The 16306-nt window shown below is 39.3% G+C and overlaps 1 protein-coding gene across 3 annotated transcripts in view; it reads right to left on the minus strand.

Moving 5' to 3' along the window:
• SCAI (suppressor of cancer cell invasion) overlaps window positions 1-16306 on the minus strand; it is a 108785-nt gene that overhangs the window by 35362 nt on the left and 57117 nt on the right. For all 3 annotated transcript variants that reach the window (XM_018055762.1, XM_018055761.1, XM_018055763.1), the window contains 3 exons: window positions 5306-5401; window positions 4693-4779; window positions 3136-3234 (listed from right to left, as the gene is read on the minus strand). In XM_018055762.1, the coding sequence (XP_017911251.1) occupies window positions 3136-3234; window positions 4693-4779; window positions 5306-5401 (282 nt within the window). The remainder of the gene's footprint in view (window positions 1-3135; window positions 3235-4692; window positions 4780-5305; window positions 5402-16306) is intronic.

The raw sequence follows: 16306 nt of genomic DNA on the forward strand, positions 1-16306 counted from the left end.
CTGGAAAAGACTCTGATGCTGGGAGGGATTTGGGGCAGGAGGAGAAGGGGACGACCGAGGATGAGATGGCTGGATGGCATCACTGACTCGATGGACCTGAGTCTGAGTGAACTCCGGGTGATGGTGATGAACAGGGAGGCCTGGCGTGCTGTGATTCATGGGATTCGCAAAGAGTCGGACACAACTGAGCGACTGAACTGAACTGAACTGAATCAGCATCCTGTAATTAAATTTGCTTTTCTGCCCCAGATTCTTCATGGGGCGGGGGGACAACACAGTTCTGGAGGCAGAAGCCTATGTGTTCTCCCCTAGGCTGGCTGAGGACTTTAAGCCACCTTTCTATTTCCTCAACTCTGTCTCCATATTTTTTAAATTCGGCTTCAGAGGGCAGAGAAAGTCAAGATTTTATCAACAGGAGAAACAAAACATGCTATTTGAGCCCACAGGACTGGATCTTGGTGAGAGAATGCTTCCCAGAGAGAGTAATGTTTATATTAAGACTATAAAGAGGAAGACGAGAAGACAGTAGGCAGGAAAATACGAGGTCATCCACTCAATACACTTGAGAAGCAATCCTATCAAGCCTGAAAACCTGAATGATGGCCCCCAGCCTTCTGCCTGCTGCAGAGGAAGAAGTCCTCTGTGAATCTCACTGGGAAGGGTCCACATCAAGTCCTCCTCATAGGCATCGAGACTGGGATGCGGCCAGGTTTTCAAGCTCAGATCTACATTTTCCACTGTCAAACAAAACTCCAGTACTGTCACCACCAGAGGGGCCATCAAGATTCTCTCTGACAAAGTCCTTCTGGCATGCCAGAATTGCAGCTTTGTCCAACCTGCTAGGACCACTAACTGTAAGATGCTGACTCTTGACACATCTGCCTGAGAAATTGTTTTTCGAGGTGGCTGACTGCAACGTCTTCCTCCAGCCTCTGTGCGCTCAGAAACTTCACCTTCTCCGTATCTTAACTCTAACCAGGTTCAGCCTTCGTCCTTCACAAACACTGGGGCTTACAGCTCGGACAAGTGATTATGTGCAAATGTCTCCTCCACTCAACAGGACAGGCCATGGAACAGAGATATTCTGAAAGCTGTTTGTATTTGGTGACAAGCAGTCACTTTGGTGATCGTTGGAACATACCACTCCTCCTGGCTTTGACATATTCCTTCGGTACTGAGACAATGCAGGCAGAACTTGACTTCTGGAGGAGAGATGCCTCTTAAAGCAACTGTGAAATTGTGGAATACTTTCTTACTTTGTTTTAATCTACCAACTGTTGGTTTTAGCAGCTGTCACCAACTGCTACCTTGATGGCCCCCTAGCCCTGTGTGAACTAGGAAACAACCAATTTTACCAACTGAACAAACTCCTTCCTAAGGTACAGGGAACAAAACCAAGATTTTATATACTGAAGTGTCCTTTGATTCTAAGTTAGTTTGATACTAAGCCTAAGAGATTTCATCGTCCTGGTTCCAAGTGATTCTAGCTCTGTACATCTGCCCCCCTCTAGGAGGCAGCACAGAGAAACAAGTCACATGGGCTAGTTTGCTCTTAGGACAGAAAGTGATTTTATTAAGTCAAACTATTGGGTTTTAAGCCAAGGGACCTAAGACCAATTTCCCTTGTGTCAAATTAGAAAATGCATAAAAGTGAATTATACAAGGTATTTTACTATTGCTTAAAATAGTTCTTTGCTTATATGTATTTTTCACTCAATAAAGTGTTACATACCCCTTCTGGATTTTTGAGAAATAATTTACCTCACCCAGAATTCAGAGAAATTATACAACAGTAATGCAAAAAAAAAGGGAGTTGGAAGAAATATATCTGTAGTGAAAATACGTGAAGCAAGCCATAAGAAATTCTGAAAGGAAAGTAACTGATGCAACTTCATGAAGTAAGGCAAAGCCAAAGAGACCTTGGGGGAAAACGCAGAATTCAGCGTCTACATAACTTTGTTTCAAGAAAATTTCTCCAGACAAGTCTGAACAAGATTTGCAAGGGAATGAAGGGGATTTACCAGAGTGGGGCTTTCCCAAGAATGTTGCTGTTTAGCTGGAAAGCTTATGACAGCCAACCACAAAGTATTCTCTAGAAAAATGTCAAAACTACATCATTCTTTTTCTAACAGAATATAATCTTTTCACTTAGATAATGACAGTGAGTTCTGTTACTGGGAGTAGGGAGAACATTCAGATCTTTCAACAATTCTTGAATCATAGCAACAAAGATTCCCCAGCAGATTTCTGATTTCAACAACTCTATTGTCATCTGAATCTACCTGTACCCTAAATGTGTCTGAGACTCCCATGAAAAGGTAATCATCTAAAAAGAAAAGAGATACTTGTCCAGCTTCTTTTCATTTTCTTCTCCCACCCAAGCCAGACACATAGCAAGTGGGGATGAATAACTTTAACATGATTTTTTTCCATAACAGTAAAGCTGCTGCTGCTAAGTTGCTTCAGTCGTGTCCGACTCTGTGCAACCCCATAGACGGCAGCCCACCAGGCTCCCCCATCCCTGGGATTCTCCAGGCAAGAACACTGGAGTGGGTTGCCATTTCCTTCTCCAATGCATGAAAGTGAAAAGTGAAAGTGAAGTCGCTCAGTCGTGTCCGACCCTCAGCAATCCCATGGACTGCAGCCTTCCAGGCTGCTCTGTCCATGGGATTTTCCAGGCAAGAGTACTAGAGTGGGGTGCCATTGAAGCTACATGACTACAAAATGGTACTGTATTTATAAAAGACAAATGGCAGTTTCCAACAGGTTTTGAATGTATACAAACTAAGATGATATAGGCTGCAGAACAAAGGTATCAGCTAAGCCTCATTTTGGAGCTGTTTCTTTTCTATGAAACTTCATGTGCCCCAATCTCTCATAAAGAAATAACTCACCCTTCTTTGGGCTTTGACCCTACCCTGGTATTGTGACATCTGTCACAACATCCATGATATTTACTGCTTTTAGGTAACACACTTCCATATGCTTAAGAAGGCCTCAAATATAGCAGGCACTCAATAAAGCCCATTAAATGAATAAAAGTTACAAATAAATGTGTGCCTTTCTGCCTAATTTCCACACACTAAAAAGTTTCAGTGCTTTATCTTCCTCTTTCTAAAAACAGTAGGTGCATACCTGTCCTCTTTATTGACTTGAGAATAGTAAGATCTCTGTCTGATTGCAGAATAGAAGGAGAAAGCCTCATTCAGATAGCTGGTCTCAGATGTGCGTAGGCTATGAGAGAGAAAGAAAATCTTAAGTATGACAGTGTCTCAGACTCTTCATCACGATAAATACTTGTTTTGTTACTCCTCTCTTCCTCTACTGGAAGGGATGTGAACGACTGCACTAGATTTGAATCACCAAAGCAATAATCATATCACCCTTAAGATGTATGAAAACAATAATAATTATAATTAAAAAAAAAACCTCCCCTCTGCTCCCAAGCCTTTTTTGATAGCAACCCAAAGTAGACATTATTCTCATTCTTCAAAGGGCCTCTCCAAACAGCATTCTACTCACTTAAATCTTTCCTGGGGTTAAAGGCCTGGGACCAGTGGACTGAGAAATAGACCCTGATACATATTAATCTTCACAGCATGTTGATAAGTTGGATTTTCTATTCAACATTTCTGGTTTTTTTTTTTTTTAAATTGAAGTATAGTTGGTAGCTCAGCTGGTAAAGAATCCACCTTCAATGCAGGAGACCTCGGTTCAATTCCTGGGAAGATCCGCTGGACAAGGCATTAGGCTACCCAATCCAGTATTCTTGGGATTCCCTGGTGCTCAGATGGTAAAGAATCCACCTGTAATGTGGGAGACCTGGGTTCGATCCCTGGGTTGGGGAGATCCCCTAGAGGAGGGCATGGCAACCCACTTGAGTATTCTTGCCTGGAGAATCCCCATGGACAGAGGACCCTGGCGGGCTATATAGTCCATGGGGGTGCAAAGAGTCAGACATGACTGAGCAACTAAGCACAGCACATAGTTACACACAATAACATTGCTAGTTTTACAAGGGATTTCTTAAGAAAATATTCTACCAGGAAAAGTGATTTTAATGGTGGGAATCTAAGTGGCATGCCAAAAGACAGGAAGAGGAAGGAATTTTCTGGCCAACTAAACTACAAATGGTCCAAGCCTTTTTATGAAATGCCTGATACAACTTAATGATAATGTGATGTCTGGATCCTAAATGGAGCTCTCTTCTTTCATTGACTCATGGGTGGGACTATACAGATGTAGTCAAAAGTATCTTTATTGACTTCACGTACCCTTTTAGACACAGCATACAAGGACTGGTTTTAAAGTAACCTCCTGAAAACCACTCATTCAAACAAACATACCAGTTATGTTATGTCTCCGTAAGGGATCAAGATTCAAGTGAAGCCATTAAGAACCATAAATTCATTTAGTATTTTTCTTATCTAAAACCAAGGGTCATACTCTAAGTTTACAAATGAATCTGACCGAATGAACCGTTTGGAAGGTAAGCCTTTGAAGCAAATAATGTCACTTTGATTATGGAAGGTCACTTTAAAATGCTGTCTTAATCAAGATAATCTGAACTATTAGAATTTCAAGTGTAACCCATCCGCTTTCCCTCCTACCGGATATGTACTGATGCATACTTCTGCATGCTGTGTTTAAATCAGGAGAACGCTTTATTTTTCCCATTTGCAGTTCACTTACTAATAATGGTAGTATAGCTGCCCAATCTTGGAAGCAATTTCCCCTATTTGCCACCGCTTCAAGCCATATCGATTATCCAAGACTTGTCTGTTTTACATAGGAGATAAGAAAATAGAAATGAGAGACTATAAATTTCAAAAATAACCAAATCTGTTAATTTCACAGGATAAAGTATCACCCAATTCATCATGAAATTCTGAGTACATAAATTGAAATTCATGAATTTTTCATGAGATTTTAACATAAGCACTCAAATTCAAAAACCATTTATAAAGTATCTATTTAGAGTATGCTGAAATATAAAAATAAACTTCTCTGAGCTACGTTCACGGAAATTAGAAGCAACCCCCTCCCCCAATAGCTTTGGCCAATAAACAATACCTATTTCAGAATGAAATCACGAATCTGCCTACCTACTTAATCTGAATCATTTCAAATATGATATTGTCTTTAAAAATCAGATACTATTACACTTGAAAAAAATAAATAGGGGGAAAAATCGATTTATTTTCTTTTGGTAACAAAGATGAAATGAGATACACAAACAGATAAAAAGCACTGAGGTAGTAAAGGTCAAAACTGTGACTAACATAAAACTTTAAAAATCCTTTACCGATGCTGCTGCTGGAATTTCCAGAGTTTGGTGTATACATCAAAAGTTCTTCCAAAATAGGACTGCCACTGCTTCTGTCCATATTGTGGCAAATCTCTGTAATGACAAGTAAACATCTATTAATTTTAAAACCTGTATACTCCTTGGAAATTAAGTCTTGTGATGATATAAACTGGACAGATTTAAAGCATTTTGCATTCAGGCTTATTTATTTTTAAAAGTTACAATTTTTAGAGCAAAAACAGTTGTATTGCGGGGGTCCAGGACACATTCTTTCCTGTTTCTCTTTCCTGGTTCTGACAGTTCATTCTTCATCTCCTCTGTAGATCTTCTCCCATGGGGTTTCCAGCTCTATCTCCCCTGACCTTGGGTGATCTTATATACTGTTAACTTCCAAGTCTGTCTTCAGCTAAGAACTCAGCACTTGGAAAAACACTGCTTTAGGGACTAAATCTAGAAGTGGATATGCAGGTGGTATTGCTGTTCTCAACTGTTCCCGCCCCTCCCAAAAATGAAACTATATATCCTTGTCCTTGGGCTTGGTTATATAACTTGCTTTGGCCAATGAAATGTAAGTTATCTACAACATGTCTGAGAAGAAGATATAAGAGGTATTACATGGTTCAGCATTTTTACTTTTCTCTCTGAACTAAGACCAAGATAAGGCTGTTCCTCAGCCTGGAACACACAGTCAAACACATTTAATGGGGCCTCAGAACTGCAGGCAACTTGTAGCTATAACATGAGAGTCAGAAATAAATCCCTAGTAAGGTACTAAAATTTTGGAGTTACTATAGTAGCCTTATTTAGGAAAAGCTGCTAAAAAAGAAACCAGAACCAGGACTGGCTAAGAAATATGTATGGGACACCGGCACTGCGATTGAACTGCAAGAAACTGTTACTGAAGGCTAACATATAAAACAGAGGCAAAATGCATTTGCCTGCAATAACTTGGAAAGTAGATAATGTGACTAATGAACTTGTGGATTTATACAAATAAACCAGGGAACAGTATGCTATTAGACACACTTCACAAAATACCAGAAAGATAAACTCACTAAAGAACTAGCTGCAAGTAGGCTGAAAAGGAAAAGAGGAAATCCACAAATTCCAGAACTTTCAATACTGAAAAACACAATTTTTAATGTGTTAAGTGTAAAAGACCCAACTGAGAAATGATAGCTATAAATGCCACGTAAGACAGTCTCATCCCTCGGGGAAAACCTCTGCATGAAAGCTTGTGAAAACATTTACGAAAGTGGCCCCAAGTACATTCTTTCAAAGGGACAAAATAGATGTGGGGAAAGAATCAAAGGATTTGGCTGTCTTGTAGAAGCCTGATAAACTCAAGGTATTTGTAACAGAGTCTACAAGAGAGCGAGGCAAGTGTCTCAAAATATTGTGGGTTTAGCTATTGGTACACGGAGGCTAACCTAAATCAAACAAATAGAGCCAACGAAATCTTGAGAGCATTTTGTATCATAAAGGAATAATAATCATTCACTGATTAGAGCATGGTACACTTATCTCACTCATGCAACTGTGGACAGCTAGTAGTGGATGGTCTCCCTTGAATGTATAGCCTGGCTGGTGGCTAGGGTCCCAGGTCACGTGTTTCTCATTATAAAACAGGCTACCTCTGTTTACATGAGGGTGGTTGCAAGGATCCCAAGAGTAGCAAAACAGAGGGTGGCTCTGTTGCGCAATTTTCCTTTCAAGTCTCTGCATCATATTTGTACTGTCCCATCAGCCAAAGCAAATTCATGGCCCAACCCAGTGTCAGTGTGAGAGGGGATAACTCATGGGCATAGACAAGGGGAAGGGAATGGCTTTTATAAACAATCTGTAAGAGACTTTATCATTTTCTTTTTCTTCAATTTTGAAAATAAATCTCTTAGAAAACAAAAATTCTATACAGTGTATAAAACAAGAAATAAAAAAACAGCTTACTGCTTTTTCCTTCTAGTCCCCAGAAATAACCACAATTAAAAATGCATTTTCTATATGCATGTAAATATGTCAGTCTTTCTATTATTTTACATAAGTGGAATCACACTAAATATTCTGTAACATGCCTTAATTTAATATATCACGTTTCTTTAATGCATATAGAATTATATCAATATTTACTGTGTATAATATAGTATATAATGAATCAATTTATTCAACCAATCTCTTCCTGATGGACATTTACACTGCTTCCAGCTTTTCCCTGTCATAAAAATGCTGCAATAAACATTATTCTACTAATAAACTTGAAGAGTTATATGATTTGAATAATAGGCAAATTTCTGTAAGTGGAATGAGTAAAAGAAGATTTGCATTTCTATACAAGATGTTAAGACAATGAGGAAAAAAGCAAAAGGTTTTCTACCCAAACTTTTCAGATACTACATTACAAGAATGAGCTAGTAACTTCAGTTTTAAATTTATTTCCATTATCCTTAGGATAAGGAGAAACTCATTTCAGATTACAGGTTAACTATAGATACTATTGATAGTTTCTAAATTCATCCCAAGTTTTTACCTTTTTTACGTCTCCATGGATCTCTTGTGAGAGGTTGCATTACAAAGAGCTAATAAGTTATTTTTAAATTAAAATTGCTGCTAGAATCTTTAAGACTCTTATCAAGTAGTTACTGCTAGGAAGACTGTATTTTATATAAAAGCTTTAGACAACATTAAATTCAGGAAAACTGACAACCTTTGAGTGCTTCTATAAAGATACCATGTAAAGTCTCCAGGCAAATTTTCAACTAAGCATTTGCCTACAAGTTCTTTTGCATTTTCAAAACTGACAGATTTAATAAACCTCAGTAATACATCATATTAAGGGAGAAAACAGAATTAGAGCTCAGTATTTTATTTCACAACTACATAATTTCAGGTGTTTAGTGGAAACGGTTTTAGGGGAAAGGACTTCTCCATGAAGGCTAAAAGCACAAAAAAAAAAAAGTGGTCTAAAACATTAGAACAAGGTTCCAAACATAAGTTGTAATGTACAAGTATTTTCTGATTTATAGCTGTGAACAATGTTGACTAGATTCTATACTATTTTCATTGAAAGAATTTATAGAATCTACCACTCCAGTATGAAGTATCAGCTATAAAATAGACAGCAATTTCTTTTTCAAAATAGGGTTTAAGTTTTTAAAAAAAAAACCTCCTAAAGGACAAGTCCCATGGACACACTTTTTCTAGTGAAACATACCATAGAAGCTAATATTCAAACAACTCTCTTATGATGAGTCTAAACAAAATTAACTAATGTACCTTATAAAGAGTTTTAGATAACTTCCTCTACTATTCAGAGCTTGATTCTAGTTTTAAACTCTGAATATATCATTTGGTCATTATTACTGTCAGTAGAGATGGGAAATTAATGGTCCATGGAATTAAATTAAATGGGGCTGTGTGAATTAGCCCATAAGCTAAATGACCTTATATTTCACATTTTGCAAAGGCACCTATGTTATAAATTGGCCAGTCATATTCTTTTCACAAGTCTTGAGAGGAAGCTGAAAGTATGACACTAATCTCACTCTCTTTTAAAATCCTCAACTCTATCAACAAAAAGTTGGGAGAACATGAGAAGAAATGTAGGGGAGATTGATGATTCAACCTACTTCTGAGAGATGATTCAAATGTAAAGTTGAGATGTCAAATCATAGGAACTTTCTTACAAGTTTCTACAAATCAACCATCTTTACTAAAGTAATCAGCTAGGATCACTGATACCTGTGGCATGCGTGCATGCTAAGTCACTTCCAGTTATGTCCGACTCTTTGCAACCCCATGGACTGTAGCCCACTAGACTCCTCTGTCCATGGAATTCATCCACACTGATGCCTACTGACACCTAAAATCCAACAGCCATTTTCTAGTCCTCAGATCAGTCCTCCTTAGAGGGTCACCTTCCTAGAGGTTTCCTATTGGCTCACCACTTCTTCAGCATCTAGTAATCCTTTCTTCTTTCTGTTCTAATGGTCTCTTTCATTAGCTTCTCTTTCTTTAGTCTGGTCCTAAATGCATGCCTTCTTCAGCAAAATGTTAGTCGCTTCAGTCGTGATCAACTCTTTGCGACCCCATGGACTGTAGCCCTCCAGGCTCTTCTGTCCATGGAATTCTCCAGGCAAGAGTACTGGAGTGGGTTGCCATTTCCTTCTCCAGGGGATCTTCCCAACCCAGGGACAGAACCTGGATCTCCCGCACTGCAGGCTGCTGCTGCTGCTGCTGCGTTGCTTCAGTTGTGTCCAACTCTGTGCGACCCCACAGACGGCAGCCCACCAGGCTCCCCCGTCCCTGCAATCTCCAGCACTGCAGGCAGATATGTGCAAATATATGTAAATACACATACATACTAAAATAAGAAGCAGAGAGCTTAAATGGGTTGCCTGGGAACTCATGGCCAGTTAACTGTTGAGCTATGACTGAAATCCATAACCCTTTTGAGTCTGTAATCTAATACTCTCTCCTCTTTGCCATAGAGAAAAATAACCCAGATTTTGATTTTACATTAGTGAAGTCCTTCTCTGGGAGCTCACTCTTGGGATGCCATTGACAGCAACATTTAGACTTATTTTGACAACAAGTTGTGTCCTAATAAGCAGGAGTTTGGGGCTCATAGAGAGTCACCTAGGATGCACCTGAGGCCAGAGCAAGAAAATGGCCATTTGTAAACCAAGGAGAAGAGGCCTCAGAATGAACCTACTCTGCCAACAAGTTGATCTTGGATTTCTAGCCTCTAGAGCTGTGAGAGAATAAATTTCTGTTGTTTAAGCTACCTAGTATGTGGCATTTTGTTATGATAGCCCTAGCAAACTAATATAATAAGTGATAAGGTAACCTTCAAATCCCAAAATATGAGTGGGTGGGAACAAATCACCAATAGCCAAAAGACTTAAAGGCTATCAGCATCTGTGCAGAAAGACAGACCAGAAACCACGGGGACAGGGGATGGACCGTGAAGAAGAAACCCCCCAAAACAGCCAGCATGTATTCACCAGAAAGCACAGTGGACCATTCTGAGGACAGAAGCTAAAAGGGGGAGGAATTTTGCCTGGGCCAATAGCCACGTGTGGCTACTGAGTACTTGAAATGTGTCTAATTTGAACTGAAATGTGTGAAAGTATAAACCATTCAGTGTACTTCAAAAACTCAGTATAAAAAAAAGAGAATGTAAAAGATCTCAATACTTTTTCTATATCGATTACATGTTGAAAGAAAATATTTTGGATATACTGAATCAAATAAAATATACTGTTAAAATTAATCTGAGCTTTTTTCTTTGTTTTACATTTTGAAAATCTGGCTACTAGAAAAACTTTAAACCACATCTGTGGCTGATTAAATTTTTGTCAGTCAATGGTCTTCTAGATCACAGGATCACGACATCTACTGCACCCTGGTGGCCGCCTACCTCAACTGCAAGTGCAACTGTTTCCGGGTAGCAAACCATACAAAATAAAAGCAGGTATCCCAAGCTTGTACAGATAGTTTAGGGTATTACTTCTGAAACAACATGCACTTTACTATTACCTGTCCGTGGAAATTTCTCTCTAGGAAAGCATTAATATTGTGAAGAAGGAAGAGAAAGAGGAAGAAAAAGAGAGGGAAGAGAGAGGAAAGAGCATGAGGGGAGAAAGGGTACAAAGGGAAAAAACTGTTAATCCCTCATTTATCCTTTCCTACCTACACGGCAATCAAGGCATTCTAAAAATAGGATGTTGAAGAAAGCACTGGTGATGATTTCTTCTTTATTCTGAAATATTAAGGAGCATGTTTAATAAAAATTTCTGCCATAATTTTTATTTAAGACAATACACTTCACTTTGGTGCACTTCTTTGCATATGTATGTATGTATGTTTATTGCTTCCAACATTTATTTTGGCTTTGGGCATTTAGTCCCCCGGGGACAAATAATTAGTGACTATGGGCCTGTGCTGTTTCAAAAGTCAAGGATACTACTGGTAGACACAGCTGCATATCCCAAATACATGTCTCAAGACGCTGCCTTATATAATCCCACTAAGTATTCCATCCTGCTTCGACAGTCTTAGTCACCATGGTAACTAGAACCCTGCAAGAGCTTAGGCTTTTGATCATTTTCTGACAGTCTTCAAAGCTATTTCTAACATCATTCTCACTTCATTACTACTGTAACTACATGCAAAAGCTATTATAAGCAAAACACCATTCATTTTATCCATTTCTCACTCTCTGGACTGTGTTTTCTTACACAGTGAGTGGATAGAAGAGATTATTTATTATGTACATATGACAAGAAGGTACTTTCAGTCAGGAAAAATACTCCATTAAGATATTCATGGCTGGGAAAATGAAAAGGCTCTGACAACTTGGATGAATAGCTTAATATGTATATGGCAGAAAGATACACCTTCAAGAGTAAAGAGAAAGTTTATTGTATCCCAATAAGACAATATATAGAAACTCTAGCCTTGCATGCACTGAAACTCACTTTTTCACTCTGCTCATACATAGTTAAAAAGCCCAAATGAGGGAATACAAAGGGGCTGCTGCTGTGCTGTACGTTCTATCATTCAAGTACAAGCCCCATGAATATGTTCAGTTTGCAAAGATTATACTTATATGTACTTTTCTGCAAGTGTATTACACTTCAATATACAAACTCAAGAAAGAAAAGAAAAAACACAAAGGAAAGTTAACCAAAAGACAGGCACTAACAGTGATGGGATGGTGGGCAACCAGAGGTGCCGTGTTAAAAGCTGATGCTATTTTGACTAGACTCCACTTCATCGCTTTTCCCCAAGTTCCAAAGCTGGTAGCACAGAACCACTACCAATATATTTCTTGTTCTCTGTAAGCACTGAGATCCTGTTTTCTATTGAGATCAACACAAATACGGGGGGCAAGGGCAAAAAAAGAACCCTTCTTTTAGTTATTCCCAAAGAATCTCTTCTATTTCAAAAGAAATGCACAAAAACTACATCAACACTTGAAAGCAGAAACATTTAATTTCCATAAATCAAAGAGCTTCTTTGGAGACTAGTGTGGGGAAGAATGCCACACATACCTCCAAGCCACCACCACAGGCAGCTAACACAGACCTACAGAGCTGAGCAAGAGAGACCTCCCAATCGCTTTCAGTCAAAGTCTAACACTGAACAGAACACTTGCATTTATACAAACAAGCACAGGAAATACACACACTCACATGCACCAGACACTGAGAAAATCAGTACCTAGAAAAGAGACCAAAAGCTGAGAGCAAAGAGTCCCCACGAAGAGTTAGTATGACTCACAGCATGGAATTCTGACAGAGAGTTTCTGATAAAGCAAGGTCACGTAAAACATTTTCACAATTTGCTTTTTAAAATTTAACTGTATAGTGTGGTCGACTTTTCATTTTTATCTCCACCAACATCTTTTTAATAGTTCTAGGGAATTCCCTGGTGGTCCAGTGGCTAAGATGCCACACTCTCAATGCAGGGGGCCCAGCTTCAATCTCTGGTCAGGGAACTAGATCCCAAACGCAACTAAGGATCCCATGTGCTGCAACTAACACCAGGCGCAGCCAAATAAATAAATAATAGTTCTACATTATTCTGTGTGTGTGAAATGAAAGTTCTTTCAAATTGAAAAGAGTATTAATCTTTCAGTAAACTGCAGGCCTGCACTGCCACTAGCCACATCCCTCTCAACAGAACCCCAGGAGCACAGACAGAATATATCTATGTTACTCATCCAAGATATATTTTTTGTAGAAAGAATTAAGGCTTGTTTAAAATGAAGGGAACCCTTCACACAAAACACTGCAAATAAATCCCTGGTGAATTTGCTTACCCACTTTTCTCAGTCAAAATGATACCATGAAATGATCACAGTAAGTCACAATAATAACACCCATTACCTTAACAGCTACAAAATTTTTTTCCTTGTGATGAGAAGCTTTAAGATCGACCATTTTAACAACTTTCAAATATACAACACAGTATCACCAAATAAGAGCCAAATCATTGGAAATGACCTTGATGCTACGAAAGACTGGAGGGCAAGAGGAGAAGGGGGCAAACAGAGGAGGAGATATTTGGCTAGCATCACCGACTTGATGGACATGAGTTGAGCAAACTCCCGGAGATAGTGAAGGACAGGGAAGCCTGGTGTGCTACAGTCCACAGGGTTGCAAAGAGTCAGAAAGCTTAGCAACTAAACAACAAAACCGTAAACTATAGTCTCCATGGTGTACATTACATCCCTATGATATACTTATGTATGAATATAGCTGAAAGTTTGTACTTTCCAACCTCCTTCCCCCACTGCATGCGTGCCCCCGTCTCCTGTCTCTGGCACAATCTCCAGTCTGTCCTCCGTATCCATGAGCTCAGCTGTTTCTTTTGCTTTTTGTTCTGGTTTTTGCTGTTGTTGTTTTCAGATTCTACGTAAAGTGAGATCGTATAGTATTTGTCCTTCTCTGTGTGACTTACTTCACTTAAGCATAATGCCCTCAAGGTCGATCCAGGTTATCATAAATTCCAATGTTTCCTTAATTTTTAATGAAGAATATTCACACACATATATATTCTACAACTTCTTTACCCATTCATCTGTTAATGGACACATTACTTCCATTTCTTGGCTATTATAAATAATGTTTCAGTGGACATGGGGGTGTATATAATTTTTCAAGTTAGTGTTTTCATTCTCTTTGCATAAATGTCTAGAAGGAGGATTGCTGGATGCTGCGGTAGTTTTAACTTTTAAAGGAACCTCTACACTGTTTTCTGTGGTTACTGCATCAATTTACATTCCCACCAACAGTGTGCAAGGGCTCCCATTCTCCACATTTTCACTAACGTGTTATTTTTTGTCTTTTTGATAAGCCATTCTTTTTGTAAGCCGTTCTTACAGGTGTGAGGTGGTATCCCGTGTGGTTTTGATTTGCATTTTCCTGATGATTAACAATGTTCAGAGCCTTTTCATGTATCTGTTGGCCATCTGTATATGTTTTTTTGGAAAAAGAAAAAGTCAGATCCTCTGACCATTTTCTAATCGGACTGTTGGTTTTTTTGATATTGAGTTGTATGAAAAGATAAATCCCTGAATCCAATATTGTTTTAGGTGCTCAGGTGTTGCAGGAAGGGGGACCCATTCCAGGGCCCAAAAGGGGGCTCTTGTCTAACACTGGAAATGAACTGTCTGAGGAGACACACATGTTGAGAAAGCAAGAGACTCTTAGTGGGTAAGGGAACCCAGGAGGACTGCACTGCTCTGCCACATGGCTTGCAGTCTCTGGTTTTATGGTGACAGGATTAATTTATGGGTTGTCTTTGGCCAATCATTCTGACTCAGAGTCCCTCCTGGATTGCTCAGCCAAGATGGACGCCAGCGAGAAGGATTCTGGGAGGTGGCAGGACATGTGGTGTCTCCCTTTTGACCTTTCCTGAACTCTTCCAGTCGGTGGTGGCTTATTAGATCGTGTTCCTTACTGGGACCTCCTGTCATTAAGTAACTCATGTAAATGGTTACTATGGTGCTTAGCCAGGGTGGGCAGTTTCAGTGTGTTTTTCCCCTAACACAAGAACTAAATTGAAAAAAGTATTCTAAGCTGCAGCCATGAAATTAAGACACTTACTCCTTGGAAGAAAAGTTATGACTAACCTAGATAGCATATTCAAAAGCAGAGACATTACTTTGCTGACTAAGGTCCGTCTAGTCAAGGCTATGGTTTTTCCTGTGGTCATGTATGGATGTGAGAGTTGGACTGTGAAGAAGGCTGAGCACTGAAGAATTGATGCTTTTGAACTGTGGTGTTGGAGAAGACTCTTGAGAGTCCCTTGGACTGCAAGGAGATCCAACCAGTCCATTCTGAAGGAGATCAACCCTGGGATTTCTTTGGAAGGAATGATCTGAAACTCCAACACTTTGGCCACCTCATGAGAAGAGTTGACTCATTGGAAAAGACTCTGATGCTGGGAGGGATTGGGGGCAGGAGGAGAAGGGGACGACAGAGGATGAGATGGCTGGATGGCATCACGGACTCGTTGGACGTGAGTCTGAGTGAACTCCGGGAGATGGTGATGAACAGGGAGGCCTGGCGTGCTGCAATTCATGGGGTCGCAAAGAGTCGGACACGACTGAGCAACTGAACTGAACTGAAGCATTATAATAAATTTCTCTGACAGTGAATAAACAGCCCTAAAGATTAGATCTCAATTTTTCCATGTATTAAGGTTTCCTCCTGTTTCCATAGACACAAGTTCACTCTGCAGTTAGTTTAAAAATAAATAAAACCTGTGTTATACCTGTGTTATGGCACTTTAAAAAAATCAAAATGAGGGAACTCCCTGACAGTCTAGGGGTTAAGACTCAGTGCTATCAGTGCCACAGGCAGGGGTTCAAGCCCTGATTAGGGAACTAAGATCCCAAAAGCCATAAGGTGCAGTCAAAACAAACGAACAAACAAAAAATAAAAATGGTAACAGGTCTGAGCAGGTAAAATATATTTACATAAGCAAAACATTGAAAAAGAAGGTGAAATAGAACAATTCATTTCTAGGCAACATATTTTTGGTATGTGGCCAAAGGATAAAGATGCAGCTGAAAGTGATTTATAAACTGTAGAGTGCTGTGTGGATATGTGTTCTGTCGTTACTATTACAGCAGCCGCAGGGTGACTGAGTCCAGTAGAGTCTCCAGCGGGAGACCACTTGAACTTTATGATTCATTTATGATTCAGAATCAGATCAGGAAAATAATTCTAAGACGAGAAATGCCACTGCTAAATTTAATATGCTTCTCAGACATACTAAAAAACAATTTCCGTTCACTAACACATCAAAATTTCTAGTGTCTGTCTTATTTGCATATATAGGTAGAAAAGTTAGTAAACTTTGGATCAAATACACAATATCTGGTTTTTTCAAAAGCAGTCTAGCAAAAACCACTGATACGAAATGCTAAGTTGAACATGCTGGGTGTATTATGGGAAAATTGAAGACATATGCTGAGAAACGAATAGA

Source organism: Capra hircus, chromosome 11 (assembly GCF_001704415.2).
Source record: "Capra hircus breed San Clemente chromosome 11, ASM170441v1, whole genome shotgun sequence".
In the NCBI taxonomy this organism is placed as follows: Eukaryota; Metazoa; Chordata; class Mammalia; order Artiodactyla; family Bovidae; genus Capra; species Capra hircus.